The sequence below is a fragment of the Mastomys coucha genome, unplaced genomic scaffold (assembly GCF_008632895.1).
Source record: "Mastomys coucha isolate ucsf_1 unplaced genomic scaffold, UCSF_Mcou_1 pScaffold12, whole genome shotgun sequence".
Lineage (NCBI taxonomy): Eukaryota > Metazoa > Chordata > Mammalia > Rodentia > Muridae > Mastomys > Mastomys coucha.
In genome coordinates this window covers 12,955,396-12,972,884 of record NW_022196894.1, presented here as the reverse complement: position 1 = coordinate 12,972,884, position 17,489 = coordinate 12,955,396, and the positions used below count along the sequence as shown (strand labels likewise).

Sequence of the window (17,489 nt, the reverse complement as noted above, 5' to 3'; positions counted from 1 at the left end):
CTCCGGAGGGGGCGGTTCAGGAGGGAAGGGGGCGGGGCGCGTGGTGGGCGGCTTCCGGAGGGAATGGCTTCCGGAAGGGGCGGTGAGTGAGAGGGGAGGACTGTGCAAGTAAGAGATGTCTGCAGCCCGCCGCCCCGGCGTGTCCAAGGTACGCTGTTGCTATGGAAGCAGAGGGACGGCGCCCAGCTTCCGTGGGTTTCTAGTGCCTGCCGCGGTCCCGTGAAGGGAGCTGGCGCGCCCAGTCTGACCGGCACGTGCCCGTTGGTGGCGGTCGGTCTGGGCATAGTTCCCTCGCTCTGCCTCTGCCCAGGTCTGCGCTGCATGGTCCTGGGAACCCAGCGGGTGGGTGGCTGATAGGGAGGACGGATTGATTCGGAGTGAGTGTGTGAGCTGGCGTCTGGCAGTTCACTTGCCACCGTTTTATTCTGTGGCTTAACACACCAAGACAGTAGTGAGTGTTGGAGTATCTTTTCTGACTCGTCCCAGGCATCTTTTACTACACTTTGCTTTCCCGCCCAAACTTTTTGAGAGGAGTGCTTCTCCGGTGTCTCCCGCGGTCTCCGTATACTGTAGGAACTGATACATGGATAAAATTCAAGTGATCCTCTTCATTTCTCCGTCATTGTTTCTCTTGGATCATATTATGCCTTTTCAAATTTCCTCACTTACAGATGTTTATTTCATAATACTTAAAATTTAGAACAGCAAACGGTGCTTCATTCCCTGGCCTGCTCTTCATTTCACTAAATGCTAAACTCGCTTAACACTACCATTCGTACTTATTTCTCAGATAACCCCTGAAAGACGATACTGTGAACTTTGTAACTTATTTAGGGAGTAAAAATACGTTTAAATTATGACTTAAAAGACGAATTTAATTTCAGAAAGTCGTTGGTTAAGTTAATTGGAGTCTTGGTATTTAGAAAGCAATAATGAATCAATTAGTCCTGGAGTGCAGAATGACACAGGGGATAATCTTAGTTGGAGAGGGATAATGACTGATAAAGCCAATGGAAAAGTCCCACTGAATTCCCAAATATGTACAGCCCAATCTAAAGCTCATTGGTGGGCTTGAATGTGGGAAGAAGTCGTGATAATTATTGATAGGCATTTTTAAAGTAATGGGTGGCTAGAATCTTTATTTGTAGAGTTTATTTGTAGAGTCATGGGAGAAAGTCCCGACACACTGTATTAGCTCTCAGACTAGGGAAGTACGTATAGTATTTCTAAGTTGTAATTTCTTTGTAAAATCTGATTGCACCTATTTTTCAGGGTTGGCAAGAGGATTGAATAATAAAAATGCCTGGGATGATATACTAGGCATATAAGTATTCCACATGTCAGCAATAATGAAATCTGATAATAATAAAACTATAATCCAGGTTTTTTTGAATGAGGATGATATATATCCTCTGCTTAGTTTCCGAATTTTCCTGGAATTGCTTTCTTCATGTTGACAACAAGGACTAACAGGAGGAGTTAGTTTTTAAAGGTACTCAGTGCTGGTAGAAGAGTCTTATGGTTATTTTGCTGGGAGGACTTTGTGATTCAATTTAGGGTTTTGGTCATCTTGTTGGATAATTTGCTCACTATGACTTTGTCTCTGGATATCAATATTTCATATTGAAATCTTTTTCTAGAAGTTGTCATATCCTTAAAATGGAAGACAAACAACTAACTTATTGAAGACTGTATAACAAATAACTTATATAGAATACCTCACTTAAGGGAAAATATTTTCTTTTTCATCAAAGTTATATATGTTCATAGATAAAATAGTGTGAAAATTCCATCATGAAAACATTAAATATATTCCATATTCCTTTTCTTTATATATTTACGAGGCAACTATAGGTTGATATAATTGTGAAAAATAATGGAGAGCTCAGGTATATATACCCAGTTTTCCTCAGTGATAATTTGCAAAACTATACTACAACTAAGACATCAAAACACTGACATTAGTACATTCTAAGAATATTACTCAAATTTTCTGTTTTCTTCCCTCTACCTCATGCACTCGTGGGAACATGCCTGGTGCATGTGCGTGGTTCTGTCTTAGTCTTTGCAGGCTATCAAAAAAAAATTCCGTAGGTAGTGTGGTTTATGTTTAATAGAGCTAGTGTCTCCTGAGGGCCCATTCCCTGGTTTATATTCACAGTCATCTTGACATGTCATTTCATGGTAACAGGAAAAATGGAAGAACGCATCAGGATTTTTTTTTTAATTTATTTTTTAGGTTCATCCAAAGTAATGGCATTTCTTTATGGCATTTTCATACATGTGCGTCATTTTACCTTTGTTAATTCACCCCTCCCCACCGTCTCCCTCCTTTTAGTGGTTACCCTCCTTTTCTCAGGTAGCACCACTTGCTGCTGCTGCTTTTTTGCTTTTCACTTTGTTGCAGCACCAACATTCAGAAGTTCCTGCCTCTGAGCACTTGTACTCGTGCACACATTGACACAAAGACACACATACGTACAAGCATATAGACATACACATTCATATATACATATGTACATGAATATAGATAGACACACACACATACACACTGTGTTTGCTCTGTGTGTGTGTGCTGTGAATCATGTGTGGAGGCAGAGGACAACTTGTGGGAGTTGGTTCTCTATTATGTAGGTCTCAGGGTTGAACTTAGCATTGACAACTCAGTCCTGAGGTGACAAATGTCCACTGAACTATCTCTCTTAGTTAGGGTTTCCATTGCTGTAAAGAGACACCATGACCAAGACAACTCTTATAAAGGACAACATTTAATTGGGGCTGGCTTACAGATTTTGAGGTTCAGTCCATTGTCATGTCAGGACACACAGCAGTGTTTAGGCAGGCATGGTGCTGGAGGAGCTGAGAATTCTACATCGTCATCCAGAGGAAGCTGGGTTCAAACTGTCTTCGGGAAGCTAGGAGGGAGGTCTGTTTCAAAGTCCACCTCCACAGTGACACACTTCCTCAAACAAGGCCACATCTCCTAATAGTGCCACTCCCTAGAGTAAGCATGTTTAAACCATCACACCACCTCAGTGGCCCTCTTACTAGTTTTTTTCTGTATTCTACACTATACATGCCCAAGTTTTTGTCATCTGCATATACACATTTAACCACTTTAAGTGAATTATAGAAAAGTTTCATATACAGATATACCTAAAGTCTACATATACACATTTTACCACTTGAAGTGAATTATAGAAAAGTTTTATTTATATATATTAGAAAAAGAAAATCATCATTCTCCCTACTTACTGTCACATTCAATGTGGCCATGTCTGTTACCCCATTCTCCCTACTTACTGTCACATTCATCATGGCCATGTCTGTTACCCCATTCTCCCTACTTACTATCACATTCAACATGGCCATGTCTGTTACCCAGATGATTAGGAGTTTTACCTTCATACCAATCAGTTTCTCAGCAAACACTAAAGTGGGTATCCTATATATAATTTTATTACATTCTTAATCTTTCTAATTAGAGTAATAAGACTGTATAATAAGACTGTCTGGGTTTGGTGACTATATGCGGGATGGATCTCCAGGTGAGACAGTCTCTGGAAGGCCTTTCCTTCAGCCTCTGCTCTACACTTTGTCTCCGTATTTGCTCCTGTGAATATTTTGTTCCCCTTTCTAAGAAGGACTGAAGCATCAACACTTTGGTCTTCCTTCTTCTTGAGCTTTATATGGTCTGTGAATTGTATCTTGGGTGTTCCGAGCTTTTGTAGAGGTCCTTCACTTCCTTGATTAGGTTTATTCCTAGACATTTTATTTTCTTGAGTTTGTTGTGAATGTCCATGATCCATCCTCCTCCCCTTCCCCCTCCTGCCTCCCCCTCTCCCCTTTTCTCCCTCTCCCTCTTCCCTCTCTTCCCCTCTCTCTGTTGTTTCGATACAGAATAACTATTGGTCTTCACAAGTTGATTTTATATTCTGCTACTTTGCTGAATTTATTTTTATTTCTTCAAGTTTTCTGGTAGTTTTTTTTTTTTTTTTTTTTTTTTTTTTGATCTCTAAAGTATAATATGGCATCTGCAAGTAGGATTAGTTTGACTTCTTTTTCTATTTATATCTCTTTCGTTCCCTTCTCTTCCTTAATATTCCAGTCAGTTCTTTGAGTACAGTATTGAAAAGGAATGGAGATCATGGTTTTCTGCCCCATCTCCTTCCTGACTTCAGTGAGATTACTTTAAATTTTTCTCCAATTGAGATAATGAATTTCTCGTATGTAGCTTTCATTTTGTTGATGTGTATTCCCTTAGTTCTGATCTCCCTAGGACTTTTATTATGAAGACATGTTGGAAATTGTTAAAGGATTTTTCTGCATCTATTGAGATGGTCAAGTAATTTTTGACTTTAACTACATTTATAATGATTTATTACATTTATTGACTCACATATGTTGAACAAGTCTTACATTTCAGGGACAAACCCAATTTGGTCATCGTGGTTAATGTTTTTGATGTATTTTGTTTGCAAGTATTTTACTGAGCATTTAAAATATATATTTATAAAGGTTATTAATCTATAGTTTTTTAATTAAGAAAAAATTAATTTATTGCTTCTTTATCTGGTTTTGATATTATATAACTGATACTCGCTTTATGGAATGTTGTTGGGAATACTCTTGTTTCTGTTTCTCTCTCCTTCCTTTATTTATTTTTTAATACTTTGAGAAGGATATTGGCTATAGCTCTTCTTTGAAAGTCTGCTGTGAATCTCTTTGGTCTTGGACTTTTCTTAGCTGGAAGACTTTTTATTACCATTTCAGTCCTTGTGTTTGTTAATAGTCCACTTAAGTTGTTGATTTAGTTTTGGTAGTTTTGATGGTTTCCTCCCTCCCTCCCTCCCTCCCTCCCTCCCTCCCTTCCTTCCTTCCTTCCTACCGTCCTTCCTTTTTTTTCTAGACAGGGGTTTTCTACATAGTCCCAACTGTCCTAGAACTCACTTTGTATACCAGGTTGGCTTTGAACTCAGAGATCTGCCTCACTGTCTCCAGAGTGCTGGGACAGATTCCAGGCACACGTCTAGGATGACTTTTACGACTTTTGGCTTTCAAAATTTCCTTTGAGAAATCAGTAGTTATTCTGATGAGTTTTGGTATATGTGGCTTGCGGTTTTTCCACTGGCAGCTTTTAATACTCTTTCTTTGTTCTGTATACTTAGTGTTTTAACTATGATATGCCTTGAGATTGTGGGTCAAAAATGGGGTCGTGCGTCTGCTGGGGTCTAGGGGTGCTAGGTGAGGCAACACTTGGGACGTTTTGACTGCACGCACCCCCATGTAACCGCATCCCCACAGAACCACAGGCGGGTGTGTCCGGCTGTGAGAAGCCGTGGGAAGCCGTGGTACCCTGCTCCGGAGTGGGGAAGGTGCAGTCTGAGGTTCCCGCAGACCTGCTGGAGTCCGCGGAAGATCCAGGTTCTGGGGTCCTTGGGCTGCATGGAGGCCAGGGACGTCAGGTTCTCAGTCTTGGACACCTCAGATCCTGCTGGACGTCACTGAAGAGCTGAAAACAGAGTGGGTACCCTCGGGCAGACTCTGGCGGGAGGGGGCGGGCGCTGGAGGGAAAAGGGCAGGGAGGAGAGAGCTCTGGGTAGTTACAGCAGGGATGAGAGTCCTAGGCTTGTTTCGTGGTTGGGTTGGGTTGGCTGGCGGCCAAGGGCAGCTCTCTAGAAGACCTGCTCCAGCAGAGCGGGTCTGATGGGGATAGGCAGTCCATCGTTTTAAGGAGTTTATTGTAGAAAGGCAGAGAGAGGGAGAGAGTAGAGAAGCAGAGGCCGGCCATGACCACATGGAGAGGGGGGAGCAAGAGGGGAAGACTAAGAGAAAGAGAGTAAGAGGTAAGAGGGGGAGGAGGGAGCAAACAGCCCCCTTTATAGTGGGCCAGGCCTACCTGGCTCTTGCCCGGTAACTGTGAGGGTAGAGTCCAGATAGGAGCTTGGGGCATTGCCTATGCTACTGATGGCCACACACCTCTCTGCAGGGGGGTTATGGGAGGATGTAGCTCTGGCTGGAGCCAGGGGCAGGAGGCATGGCTGAACACCTGCAGTCCCATGCAGGCGGAAGTCATGACCCACCAAGTCACCGGGTTCAAGGCCTGTGCTGACCCCGAGACCAGGCTGTCTGTGCACAGCTCACAGCCCCACAGGGATAGTTTCTTTACTGGACTTAGGTTTTGTGCTCTGTGTGTTTCTTTTGTCTGAGTGTGTTTTTCCTTAGTTTGGAAAAGATCTTGTTGAAGATCTGGACTATGGCATTCACCTGGGATTCTTCCTCCTCATCTATTACAATTACTTGAAAGCTTGATCTTTTCATGGTATCCCAGATTTCTTGGTATATTCCTTTCCTGTGAGTTAAAAAAAATTCATATTCTTTGCTTTTTGGAGTTTTAGATTCCCTACTTTGTCTTCCAGTCCCAATATTCTGTCCTGGGTTTGATTCATTTCTACTTGTTAGGCTTTCCTTTGAGTTTTCTAGTTAGATTATTGAAATTTCAGTTTATCTTCATTTCAGTTTGAGGGACCTACAATGTTTCTGTGTCCTTATTGAATCTAGTTTTCTCATTTAATTACTGATTATTCAGTATTATAACTATGTTTTGCCTTGTATTGAAATGCCAGCTATTGGTTTACCATTTTTTTTTTAAAGTTTAACATTCTTCTCTCATACAATACATTCCAACTACAGTTTCCTCTTGCTGGACTCCTTCCAAATCCCAGATCTACTCCCCCTTCATTTCCTCTTCATAAAGGAGCAGGTCTCCAAGAGGCAACAGTCAAACAGGACAAGACAAGATGCAGTAAGACAAGGCGAAAGCCCTCATTTAGAGGCTGGACAAGGAAACCCAATAGGAGGAAAAGAGTTCCAACTACAGCCTGGGTTGTTTAGGAATCTCCAAGGGATCCCCTTGGCCAACAACTCAACTGAATGCAACCGAGTCCCACAACTGGAAGCCTTGTCTAGCTACAAAAAAATGGCCAGTTCAGACTCTCTCTTCCGTTCCTAGGAGTCCTCACTAGGGTCACCCTCACAGATTTCAGGAAGTTTGCACTATACAAGGTTTTTATACCACTCTCCCAGTGTTCCCCAAGTCTATCTGTCTCTTCCTGAACTTTTTATTTTCATTACCTATTCTTTAGTTGAGGCACATCTAGGTTGTTTCTAGTTTCTGGCTATTATGAATAAAGCCAAAACAAACATTGTTGAGCATGTGTCCTTTAGATATATGCCCAAGAATGATATAGCTGGGTCTTGTAGTAGATCACTTCCCAGTTATCTGAGGAACCACCATATTGATTTCCATAGTGACTGTACAAGTTTGCACTCCCACCAGCAATGGATGAGTGTTCTCCATGCTTCACATCCTTGTAAGCTTGTGCTGTCATATTGTATTATTGATATATTGACCTATTCTGACAGGTGTAAGATGGAATCTCAAAGTAGTTTTTGATTTGCATTTCCTTGATGGCTAAGGATATTGAACATTTAACTTTTTCTCAGCCATTTGAGATTTCTCTGTTTAGATATGTATCCCTTGTAAATTGAATGTTTTTTGATATTTATTTCTTGAGTTTTTTATATATTTTGGACAGTATCGTGCTATTGGATGTGAAATTGGTAAAATTTTTTTTCCCATTTTGTAGGCTTCCTCTGTCTGATTCATGGTGTCCTTTGCCTTACTGAAACTTTCCAGTTTTATGAGGTCGTTCTTATTGTTAATCTTAGTGCCTGCACTATTAGTGTTATGTTGCTGTTCCCCACTTTCTCTTCTATCCAGTTCATTCAGTGTGTCTGGTTTTATGTTGAGGTCTTTGATCCACTTGGACTTGAGCTTTGGGCAGAGTGATAAATATGGATTTATTTGCATTCTTCTATATGCAGACGTCCAGTTTGGTTGGCACTGTTTGTTGGAGATGCTGTTTTTCTTTTTCCTCAGTGTATAGTTGGCTTCTTTATAAAAAAAAAAATCAGGTGTATATAGGTTTGTGGATTTATGTTTGGGTGTTCAACTCAATTCCACTGATCTACGTGTGTTTTCATGCCAGTACCATGCAGTTTGTAGTAAGTCCAGCTCTGTAGTACAGCTTGTACTCAGGAAGGTGATACCTCCAGCAGTTATTTTGTTGTACAGAATTATTTTAGCTATTCTGTTTTATTTTTTGTCCCCCCACACCTCTCCCTCCCTTTCTCTCTCTCTTTCTCCCTCTCAGAATTCTGAGACTGCGTCTCACTATGTAGCTCTGGCTGTCCTAGAACTGACTACGTAGACTAGGCTGGACTTGAACTTACAGAGATCTGCTGGCTTCTTGTAATTTTTATGGGGATTGCATTGAATCTGTAGATTGTTTTTGGTAGGATGGCCGTTTTTGCTATGTAATTTTACTGATCCATGAGCATCTTTTGTTATTTACTTCAATATCTCAAAGTCCTAGAGATATTAGGGATGCAAGGTACATACCTCAACATTAAGACAGTTTACAGCAAGCCTGTTGCCAACCTCAAATTAAATGGAGAGAAACTCAAAAGCAGTTCCATTAACATCAAGAACAAGGCAAGGTTGTGTACTCTTTCCATATCTATTTAATGCAGTAGTTGAAGTTTTAGCTAGATCATTAAGACAATGGAAGGAGATGAAGGGGATACAAATTGGAAAGGAAAAAGTATCATTTTTTTGCAGAGGATATGATAGTATACACAAGTAACCCTAAAGATTCCTTTAGGAACCTCCTACAGTTGATAAACATTTTCAGAAAAAAAAAAAATCAGTAGCCCTTCCATATACAGATGACAAATGGACTGTGAAAGCAACCAGGGACACAACACCTTTTACAATATCCTCAAATAATACAAAACACCTCAGGGTAAGTCTCACCAAGCAAGTGAAAGACCTGCATAACAAGGACTTCGAGTCTGGCTTTTCATTTTAATTTATGTAGCATGTCCTCGGTGTGTTTTCATTGTGTGTTGGAATATTATTTTCTTCCTTCTTCTTTCCCCTCAGTAATACCTGTATGATATTTGGTGAAACGTTTTTGTTGTTAATTTTTATAGAATAGTTTTTCTGAACTTTTAGAAGGAGGCAGGATTCAGGATAATTTCTGTATCTTATGTTGTTTCCTTAAGGATGTAGAAATAAGGCCACTTATTTCTTTTTGTGTCGGTGTTTCCTGGTACTGCTCTCTGCTTTGCTGCCCTTAGCCATTCTCATCTTCTAAGTGCAGTCTTTGCCGAGTTAGTCATAGTTTCCAGTGCTGCTTCTAAGTGACCAGTGGATGTCCAGAAGTGAAGGGTTACTGCCTTCAGCTTCCCTGGCTTGACCAGTGGATGTCCAGAAGTGAAGGGTTACTGCCTTCAGCTTCCCTGGCTTGACCAGTGGATGTCCAGAAGTGAAGGGTTACTACCGTCAGCTTCCCTAGCCTGACCAGTGGATGTCCGAAGTGAAGGGTTACTACCGCCAGCTTCCCTGACTTCTTCCCCTCAGATATGGTCACATACAGGACTTTAGATAGTTGCTGCTCTGTATTCACTCTTAAGTTTGATTAGTTATCAGTGGGTTTTTTTTTTTGTTGTTATTTTTTCATTTATGAATCAAATTTCAATTATTATTACTATTATTGTTCTTTAATCTTTTTTGGTTTTTTGTTTTTTTTCTAGACAGGGTTTCTCTGTGTAGCCTTGGCTGTCCTGGAACTCACTCTGTAGACCAGGCTGGCCTCGAACTTAGAAATCTACCTCCTAAGTGGTGGAATTAAAGGCGTGCGCCACCACTGCCTGGCTTTAATCCAGTCCACCCCTACCAGACTTCCTCCCTCCCTGGGGCCTCAAGTCTCTCAAGGGTTAGGTGCTTCTTCTCCCACTGAGGCCAGACCAGGTAATCCTCTGCTGTATATGTATCAGGGGCCTTGGACCAGCTAGTGTATGCTGCCTGGTTGGTGGCCCAGTGTCTGAGAGATCTCTGGGGTCTAGGTTAGTTCAGACTGCTGGTTTTCCTATGGGGTTGCCTTCCTCAGCTTCTTCCAGCCTTTCTCTAATTACACCACAGGGGTCCCCAACTTCTGTCAATTGTAAGTATCTGTATCTGGCTCTTTCAGCTGATTGTTGGGCCTCTTGGAGGGCTGCTGTGCCAGGCTCCTATTTGTAAGCACACCATAGCATCAATAATAGTGTCAGACCTTGGTGCATCCCCTTGGAATGGATCTCAATTTGGGCTGGTCGCTGGACTTCCTTTCCCTCAGTCTCTTCTCTTTTGTCCCTGTGGTTCTTTTAGACAATTCTGGGTCAGAGTGTTTCACTGTGGGATAGCAAACCCATCCCTCCACTTGATGGCCTGTCTTTCTAGTGGAGGCGGATTCTATAAAGTCCTTCTCCCCACTGTTGGGCATTTCATCTAAAGTTGAGAGACACCCCCTCATAGTTCTGGGTGTCTCTCACCTCCCAGGTCTCTGGTGCATTCTAGAGGATCCCCCCACCTCCTACCTCCAGAGGTTGCCTGTTTCCATTCTTTCTGCTGGCCCTCAGAGCTTCACTCCTGATTCTGCCTACCCTCAATATCTGATCATGTTCCTCTTTTCCCCCTCCCTGTCTATTCTCCCACCCAGGTCCCTCTCTCCATCTGCCTCCCACCCCCACCCCTACCCCCATGATTGCTTTCTTCTCCCTCACAAGTGGGATTGAGGCCTTTTGGTTTATTAGCCTTCATGAGTTCTGAGAATTGTATCCTTTGTATTCTGTACATTTTTGGCTAATATTCACTTATTAGAGAGTACATACCATGTATGTCCTTTTGTGTCTGAGTTACCTCATTCAGAATATTTTCTAGTTTCATTTGCCTGCAAAACTCATGATGTTCTTGTTCTTAATAGCTAAGTAATATTCCATCATGTAAATGAACCACATTTTCTGTATCCGTTCTTCAGTTGAGGGACATCTGGGTTGTTTCTAGCTTCTGGCTATCACAAATAAGGCCTCTATGAACATATTGGAACATGTGCCCCTGTGGCATGGTGGGGTATCTTCTGGGTATATGCCCAAGAGTGGTATAGCTGGGTCTTCAGGTAAATGTATTTCCAATTTTCTGAGGAACCTCCAGATTGATTTCCAGAGTGGTTGTACCAGTTTGCAATCCCACCAGCAATGGAGGAGTGTTTCTCTTTCTCTACATTCTCATCAGCATGTGCTGTCACCTGAGGTTTTGATCTTAGCCATTTTGATGGATATAAGGTGGAATCTTAGGGTCATTTTGATTTTCATTCCCCTGATCACTAAGGACTTTGAACAAGTGCTTCTCATACATTTGAGATTCCTGTGTTGTGAATTCTCTGCTTAGCTCTATACCCCCATTTTTTATTAGATATTTTCTTTATTTATATGTCATGTGATTTCTCCTTTCCCAGTTTCCCCTCCAAAAAACCCAAAAACCAAAAACAACAATAAGAACAACCCCCTGTTCCCTCCTCCCTCCCCCTGTTTGCCACCTCATCCTCTCCTGCTTACTGGCCTTGGTATTCCCCTACACTGGGGCACAGAACCTTCACAGGACCAAGGGCCTCTCCTCCCGTTGATGACCGACTTGGCCATTCTCTACTACACACATGCTGCCAGAACCATCAGTCCCACCATGTGTACTCCTTGGTTTGTGGTTTAGTCCCTGGGAGCTCTGAGGGTACTAGTTAGTTAATATTGTTGTTCGTCCTAAGGAACTGCAAACCCTTCAGCCCCTTCAGTCCTTTCTCTAACTCCTTCATTGGGGACCCTGTACTCAGTTCAATGGATGGCTGTGAGCCTCTACTTCTGTATTAGTCAGGTACTGTCAGAGCCTCTCAGGAAACAGCTATATCAGCCTGGAGTGCCCTTCCTTCAGTCTCTGCTCCATAGTTAGTCTCTGCAACTCCTTCCATGGTATACCCCATTTTTTTTTATTGGGTTGTTTCATTTTTTTTGGAGGTTAGTTTCTTAAGTTCTGTATATATTTTGGTTATTAGCCCTGTATCGGATGTGGGGTTAGTGAAGATTTTTCCCCCAATCTGTAGGTTGCTGATTTGTCCTATTATCTATATTCTTTGCCTTACATAAGCTTTTCAATTTCATGAAGTCCCATTTATCAATTCTTGATCTTAGAGACTAAGCCATTGTTTAGGAAATCTCTCCTCACCCCTCCCTGTGCTGATGAGTTCAAGGCTCTTTCCCACTTTTTCTTCTATTAGGTAGATTCAGTGTATCCAGTTTTATGTTGAGGTCCTTGATCCACTTGGTTTTGAGCTTTGTACAAGGTGACAAATATGGGTCTATTTTCATTTTTCTGTATACCGACTGCTGGTTACACCAGCACCATTTATTGAAGATGCTTTCTTTTTTCCATTGTATATTTTTGGCTTCTTTGTCAAAGATCAAGTGTCCATAAGTGTGTGGTTTTATTTCTGGGTCTTTAGTTCTATTCCATTGATCTACCTTTCTGTCTCTGTACTAGTACCGTATGGTTTTGGTGATTCCCCCAGAAGTTCTTTTGTTGTTAAGAGTTGTTTTTGCAATCCTGGGTTTTTTGTTCTTCCATGTGAAATTGAGAATTACTCTTTCCATATCTTTGAAGAATTATGTTGGAATTTTGATTGGGCTTGCATTGAATCTGTAGATTGCTTTTGGTAGGATAGCCATTTTTACTATGTTAATTCTACCAATCCATGAACATGGGAGATCTCTCCATTTTCTGAGGTCTCCTTCAATTTCTTTCTTGAGAGATTTGAAGTTTTTCACATACAGATCTTTCATTTGTTTGGTTAGAGTTACCCCAAGATATTTTATATTGTTTGTGACTATTGTGAAGGGTGTCGTTTCCCTAATTTATTTCCCAGCCCATGTATCCTTTTTGCTGGAGTTGTTTATCAGCTGTAGAAGTTTTCTGGTAGAATTTTGGGGTTGCTTATGTATACTATCAATCATACCATCTGCAAATAGTGATACCTTGACTTCTTCTTTGCCAATTTGTATCCCCTTGATCTCCTTTTGTTGACTTATTGCTCTAGCTAGAACTTCAAGTCCTATATTGAATAGATATGGGGAGAGTGGTCATCTTTGTCTCCGATTTTAGCGGGATTGCTTTAGGTACCTCTCCACTTAATTTGATATTGGCTGTTAGTTTCCTGTATATTGCTTTTATTATGTTTAGGTGTGGGCCTTGAATTCCTGATCTGTCTAATACATTTAACATGAAGGGGTGTTGTATTTTGTCAAATGCTTTTTCTGCTTCTAATGAGATGATTGGTTTTACTATCTAGTTGCTATCTCTATCCATGTGAAGGCTAGAGTCATTCAAACACGGTGCCTTTATTGCAGCCATTTCTGGGTTCTAAATTGCTAATTGTATTTATTATAACAAAGTTGGTTTTCTTTTTCTTTAAAATTCACTTCTGCAGAGGAAAAGGAATTGGCGTATAGAACACCCATCCTTTCTAGAAGAGAGGTCACAGCAGTTGAGACGGGGAAATTTCAAGACAGTGGAAGCAGCTGACTCTCTCTCTAAAGCATGGCTCAAGTGTGGAGAAGGATTTCAGCACACCTCTGAGACCCTGGTAAGAGAGCTATAAAATTGTTTGTCATGAATGGAGAAGGTCCTGAGTATCTAGCCTATTGTAGCTAGTTTCTTTGGAATTCTTTTATTTTTCAAAGCACTTCTTTTCTTTTTCATGCTTTGAATTCCTTTAATAATTTTGTCAAGTTAGTGTTTCCTTCCTTAGTCTCTGTAAAATCTATGAACATTAAGAATTCTATTAGATATGAAATTATTGGGCATGCTATTCTTTATAAAGAGTGTATTTATGACATATGTGTATATTCAGAATCACTTGTTAGTCCAGTTCCAGTTAATTTTTATATATGTTGTAAATCAAAAAGGAATGGTGTATAAACTAAAGATCGTATGGTTGAAGGTAGTGACAAGTGATAGTCATATATATGAGAAGTCATTGACATTGACTATTATGAGAAATGTTTCAACAGTTCAGCTTAGAGTCTTGAAAAATATGAAAACAAATTTGAGTGTCTCTCAGGACTGCATGTTTTGGGAATACTCATTTGGTGAATATTAAAAAATGCAGAGGACTATATCAAGGAGAGTATAATTTAATACTGAATATTTTACAAAATAGTATTGGTGATATTTAACCTTTTCTACATGAGTCATTTAAGTTAAGCTATTTTTATTATTATTTTGCCTGCAGTCACTAGCAAGTAAAAAGACAGGTATTACTGAAAAGCACCTGGAATTATCTCCAAGACCAAAGACAGGTAACAATGTTTTGTTTTAATTCTTCTTCTTCTTTTTTTTTAACCTCTCATTTTGGAGACCTAAACTTTGGAGTCCTTAGACTTGTATGCAAGCCTTCTACCACCTCACTAAATTCCCAAAACCTAAAATAGTGGTTTATTGATGATGAGCTTAAGGCTAGTTTCAGTAATTTTGTTTTTTTAAATCTTTTCAAAATGTCACAGTTTGGATAGTTTGCATATTCAGGGTTAAAATCAATTAATGTAAAAGGTATTTTTGATTCATCTCCATCACAGTCTACCCAGTTCTTCCTGGTCCGCTGGGGACTACTTACATTTTGGGTACCCTTACTGGGTTTACTTTTTTTTTTTTAAAGATTTATTTTATTAATTATATATATGAGTACACTGTAGCTGTATTGATGGCCGTGAGCCATCATGTGTATGGCTGCTGGGAATTGAATTCAGGACCTCTGCCGGCCCCACTCGCTTTAGCCCCTGCTCGCTTCAGCCCCATTCACTCTGGCATAATTCACTGTAGCTGTCTTCAGACGCGTCAGATCTCATTACCCGTGGTTGCTGGGATCTGAACTCAGGACCTTTGCTAGAGCAGTCAGTGCTCTTACCCACTGACCCATCTCGCCAGCCCAGGTTTACTTTTTTTAAAAATAATTTTTAATTTATTCTTTCAAAGATTATATCTTGACCACAGTTTCCTTTCTTCTCTCCTTCCTGTTTCTCCCCCTAACCCCCATCCATTCCTCCTCCATTTTCCTTCAGAAAAGGTCAGGCCTCCCAGGGATATCAACCAAACAGCATTTCAAGTTGCTGTATTACTAGCGACCTTCCCTCATAATAAGGCTGGGAGAGGCCACCCAGTTGGAAGAAAAGGGTCCCAAAAACAGGCAACGGAGTCAAGAGACAGCCCCTGCTTTCACTGTTAGGAGTCTTTCACAAGAAGACAAGCTACACACTATAGCATATATGCAGAAGGCCTAGGTCAGACCCATGCAGAGTCCCTGACTGTCAGTTCAGGCTCTATGTGCTACTGTGAAGCCCGGTTTAGTTGATTCTATGGGTTTTCTTATGGTATCCTTGACTTCTCTGGCTCCTGTAATCCTTCCTTCTCCTCATCTTCAGGATTCACTGAGCTCCACCCAATGTTTGCCTGTGGGTCTCTGCATCTGTTTCCATCAATTGCTAGATGGAGCCTCTCTGATGACTCTTATATGAGGCTCTTGTCTCTAGGCTATCTGGCCTCTGGTTCCTGGCCTTGAAGCAGTGGGTTCTCTCATGTGGCATGGGTCTCAAGCTGGACCAGTCACTCCTTGTTCACTCCCACAATTTCTGTGCCACCATTACCTCTTCCTGGGTTTATTTAGTCATAGAATCGAATTCATCAGTTCTCAACCTGTAGGTCATGACTCCTTTTGGATGAGTGACCCCTCCATGGGGTCACCTAAGACCACTGAAAAAGACAGATATTTACTTTACAACTCATAACTAGCAAAATCACAGTTGTGAAGTAGTAACAAAAATAAATTTATATTTAGGGGTCACCACAACATGAGGAACTGTAGGGTCATAGCATTAGGAAGTTTGAGAACTACTGACCTAGTGGGGTAGCTCAGGTTGAGAACATCAGGGAAATAATGAATAAATAAATAAACAAATGCTCTGGTTTGAATTCTAGTATCACACAAAATTTTCATATGGAAAAATAAACATATGATTTATATTATAGGAACCACTGCTACAAACTGAGTTTTGCTTGGTGAGTTAGTTTTGGGTGCTTTCCAACTACAAATACAAGGAAACTCTATTCACAAAAATTAGGGTTGATGTTATCTTTGCAACAATACATCCAGAGAATCCATCTATTTGGAGATCTGTAATATTAATATGGGGTTGGTTCTTCTGGGTGAAAGGTGGCAGCTTGCTATCTTTGATTAAACTCTTGAGGCATTTGGGAAATGGGTATATGATTGAAGGTTTTCTTGGTTATTGTATTAGGTGAACCAGGAAGATAGAATTCTTGATGCCAGCACTTGCTGTTGTGTTTGATGACTATTGGTGCTGAGGGTTTTTAGCCAATGAACTCTGCCTTCTTTGGGAAGATAGACCTTTTTCAGAACCTTAGCTAGAACTTGTCACACAGGGTTATCTCCACTAAAGATGGTATGATGAAGTTAGGGAATTTTTGAAAATATTTATTTTATGTATATGAATGATCTATCTTCATGAACATCTATGTGCTGGAAGGGGGCATCAGATTCCATTACAGATGTTTGTGAGCTACCCATGGTTGCTGGGAATGGAACTCAGGACCTCTGAAAGAGCAGCCAGTGTTCTTAACCGCTGAGGCATCTTTCCAGCCCAAAGCTAGGGATTTTTGAACATATATAATGCTACTAGTAAACTTAGTGTGAATTGTAATGGAGAAGAGTGGGTATATGTAGCAGGTACCACTGGTTTTGTTGCTCTCACCATCCCTGGGGTGGATTAGAAGAGTGAAGTCTTGTGATTTCAGAGATCTGTCTGTCTTCACTGGTCTTGGGAGAGTAAGCTAAATGCTCACATCTCAGATTCTACATTTGGGAAATGGGTATATGATTGAAGGTTTTCTTGGTTATTGTATTAGGTGAACCAGGAAGATAGAATTCTTGATGCTAGCACTTGCTGTTGTGTTTGATGACATACAGAGCTGCATGTGGGCTGTAAAGTGGACTAACTTTCTGTGATCCAGAGACTAAACATTATATGACACATTATCATTTCATTTTCCTTTACAGTTTCTTTTTTTCCCCTCTTTTGAGACAGGGTCTCATGTAACTCAAGCTGATGTTGAATGTGTAGCTGAGGCTGACCTTAAACTTCTGATCCTCTTGCCTCCATCTCTTGAGTGCTAGGGTAGCAGGCATGCATTACTATGCTCCAGTAGAGGATTCTGAGCATTTAAACTCAGGGTTTCCTGCGTTGTAGACAAACTGTCTAAACATTGAGCTACTCCCATATCCAGGGATAGTTTTCTATGTGAATGAAAAGTAAAATATCCAAAATTTTCCTTTAAAATTTATAAAACTCTATCTTGTAGAATAAGCCAGCAGACATCTTTTTACAATACCTTTTGATAGTAGTTCAGAATTATATATTTCTATTAGTACCAATGCTCTTATATTTACATCAGCTTATATTTAATTTTTAAGATATAAATATAGAAAAAA

The 17,489-nt window shown here is 40.6% G+C and overlaps 1 protein-coding gene across 4 annotated transcripts in view; it reads left to right on the top strand.

Annotated features, from left to right (window-relative positions):
• Spidr (scaffold protein involved in DNA repair) overlaps window positions 1–17,489 on the top strand; it is a 254,641-nt gene that overhangs the window by 2,120 nt on the left and 235,032 nt on the right. For 3 of the 4 annotated variants that reach the window (XM_031363193.1, XM_031363192.1, XM_031363194.1), the window contains exons 1-3: window positions 36–148; window positions 13,416–13,571; window positions 14,220–14,286. In XM_031363193.1, coding sequence (XP_031219053.1) covers window positions 116–148; window positions 13,416–13,571; window positions 14,220–14,286 — 256 coding nt within the window. In that variant the 5' untranslated portion in view covers window positions 36–115. Of the gene's footprint in view, window positions 1–35; window positions 149–13,415; window positions 13,572–14,219; window positions 14,287–17,489 lie in introns of those variants that run through there. The other variant, XM_031363195.1, reaches the window with a different exon arrangement.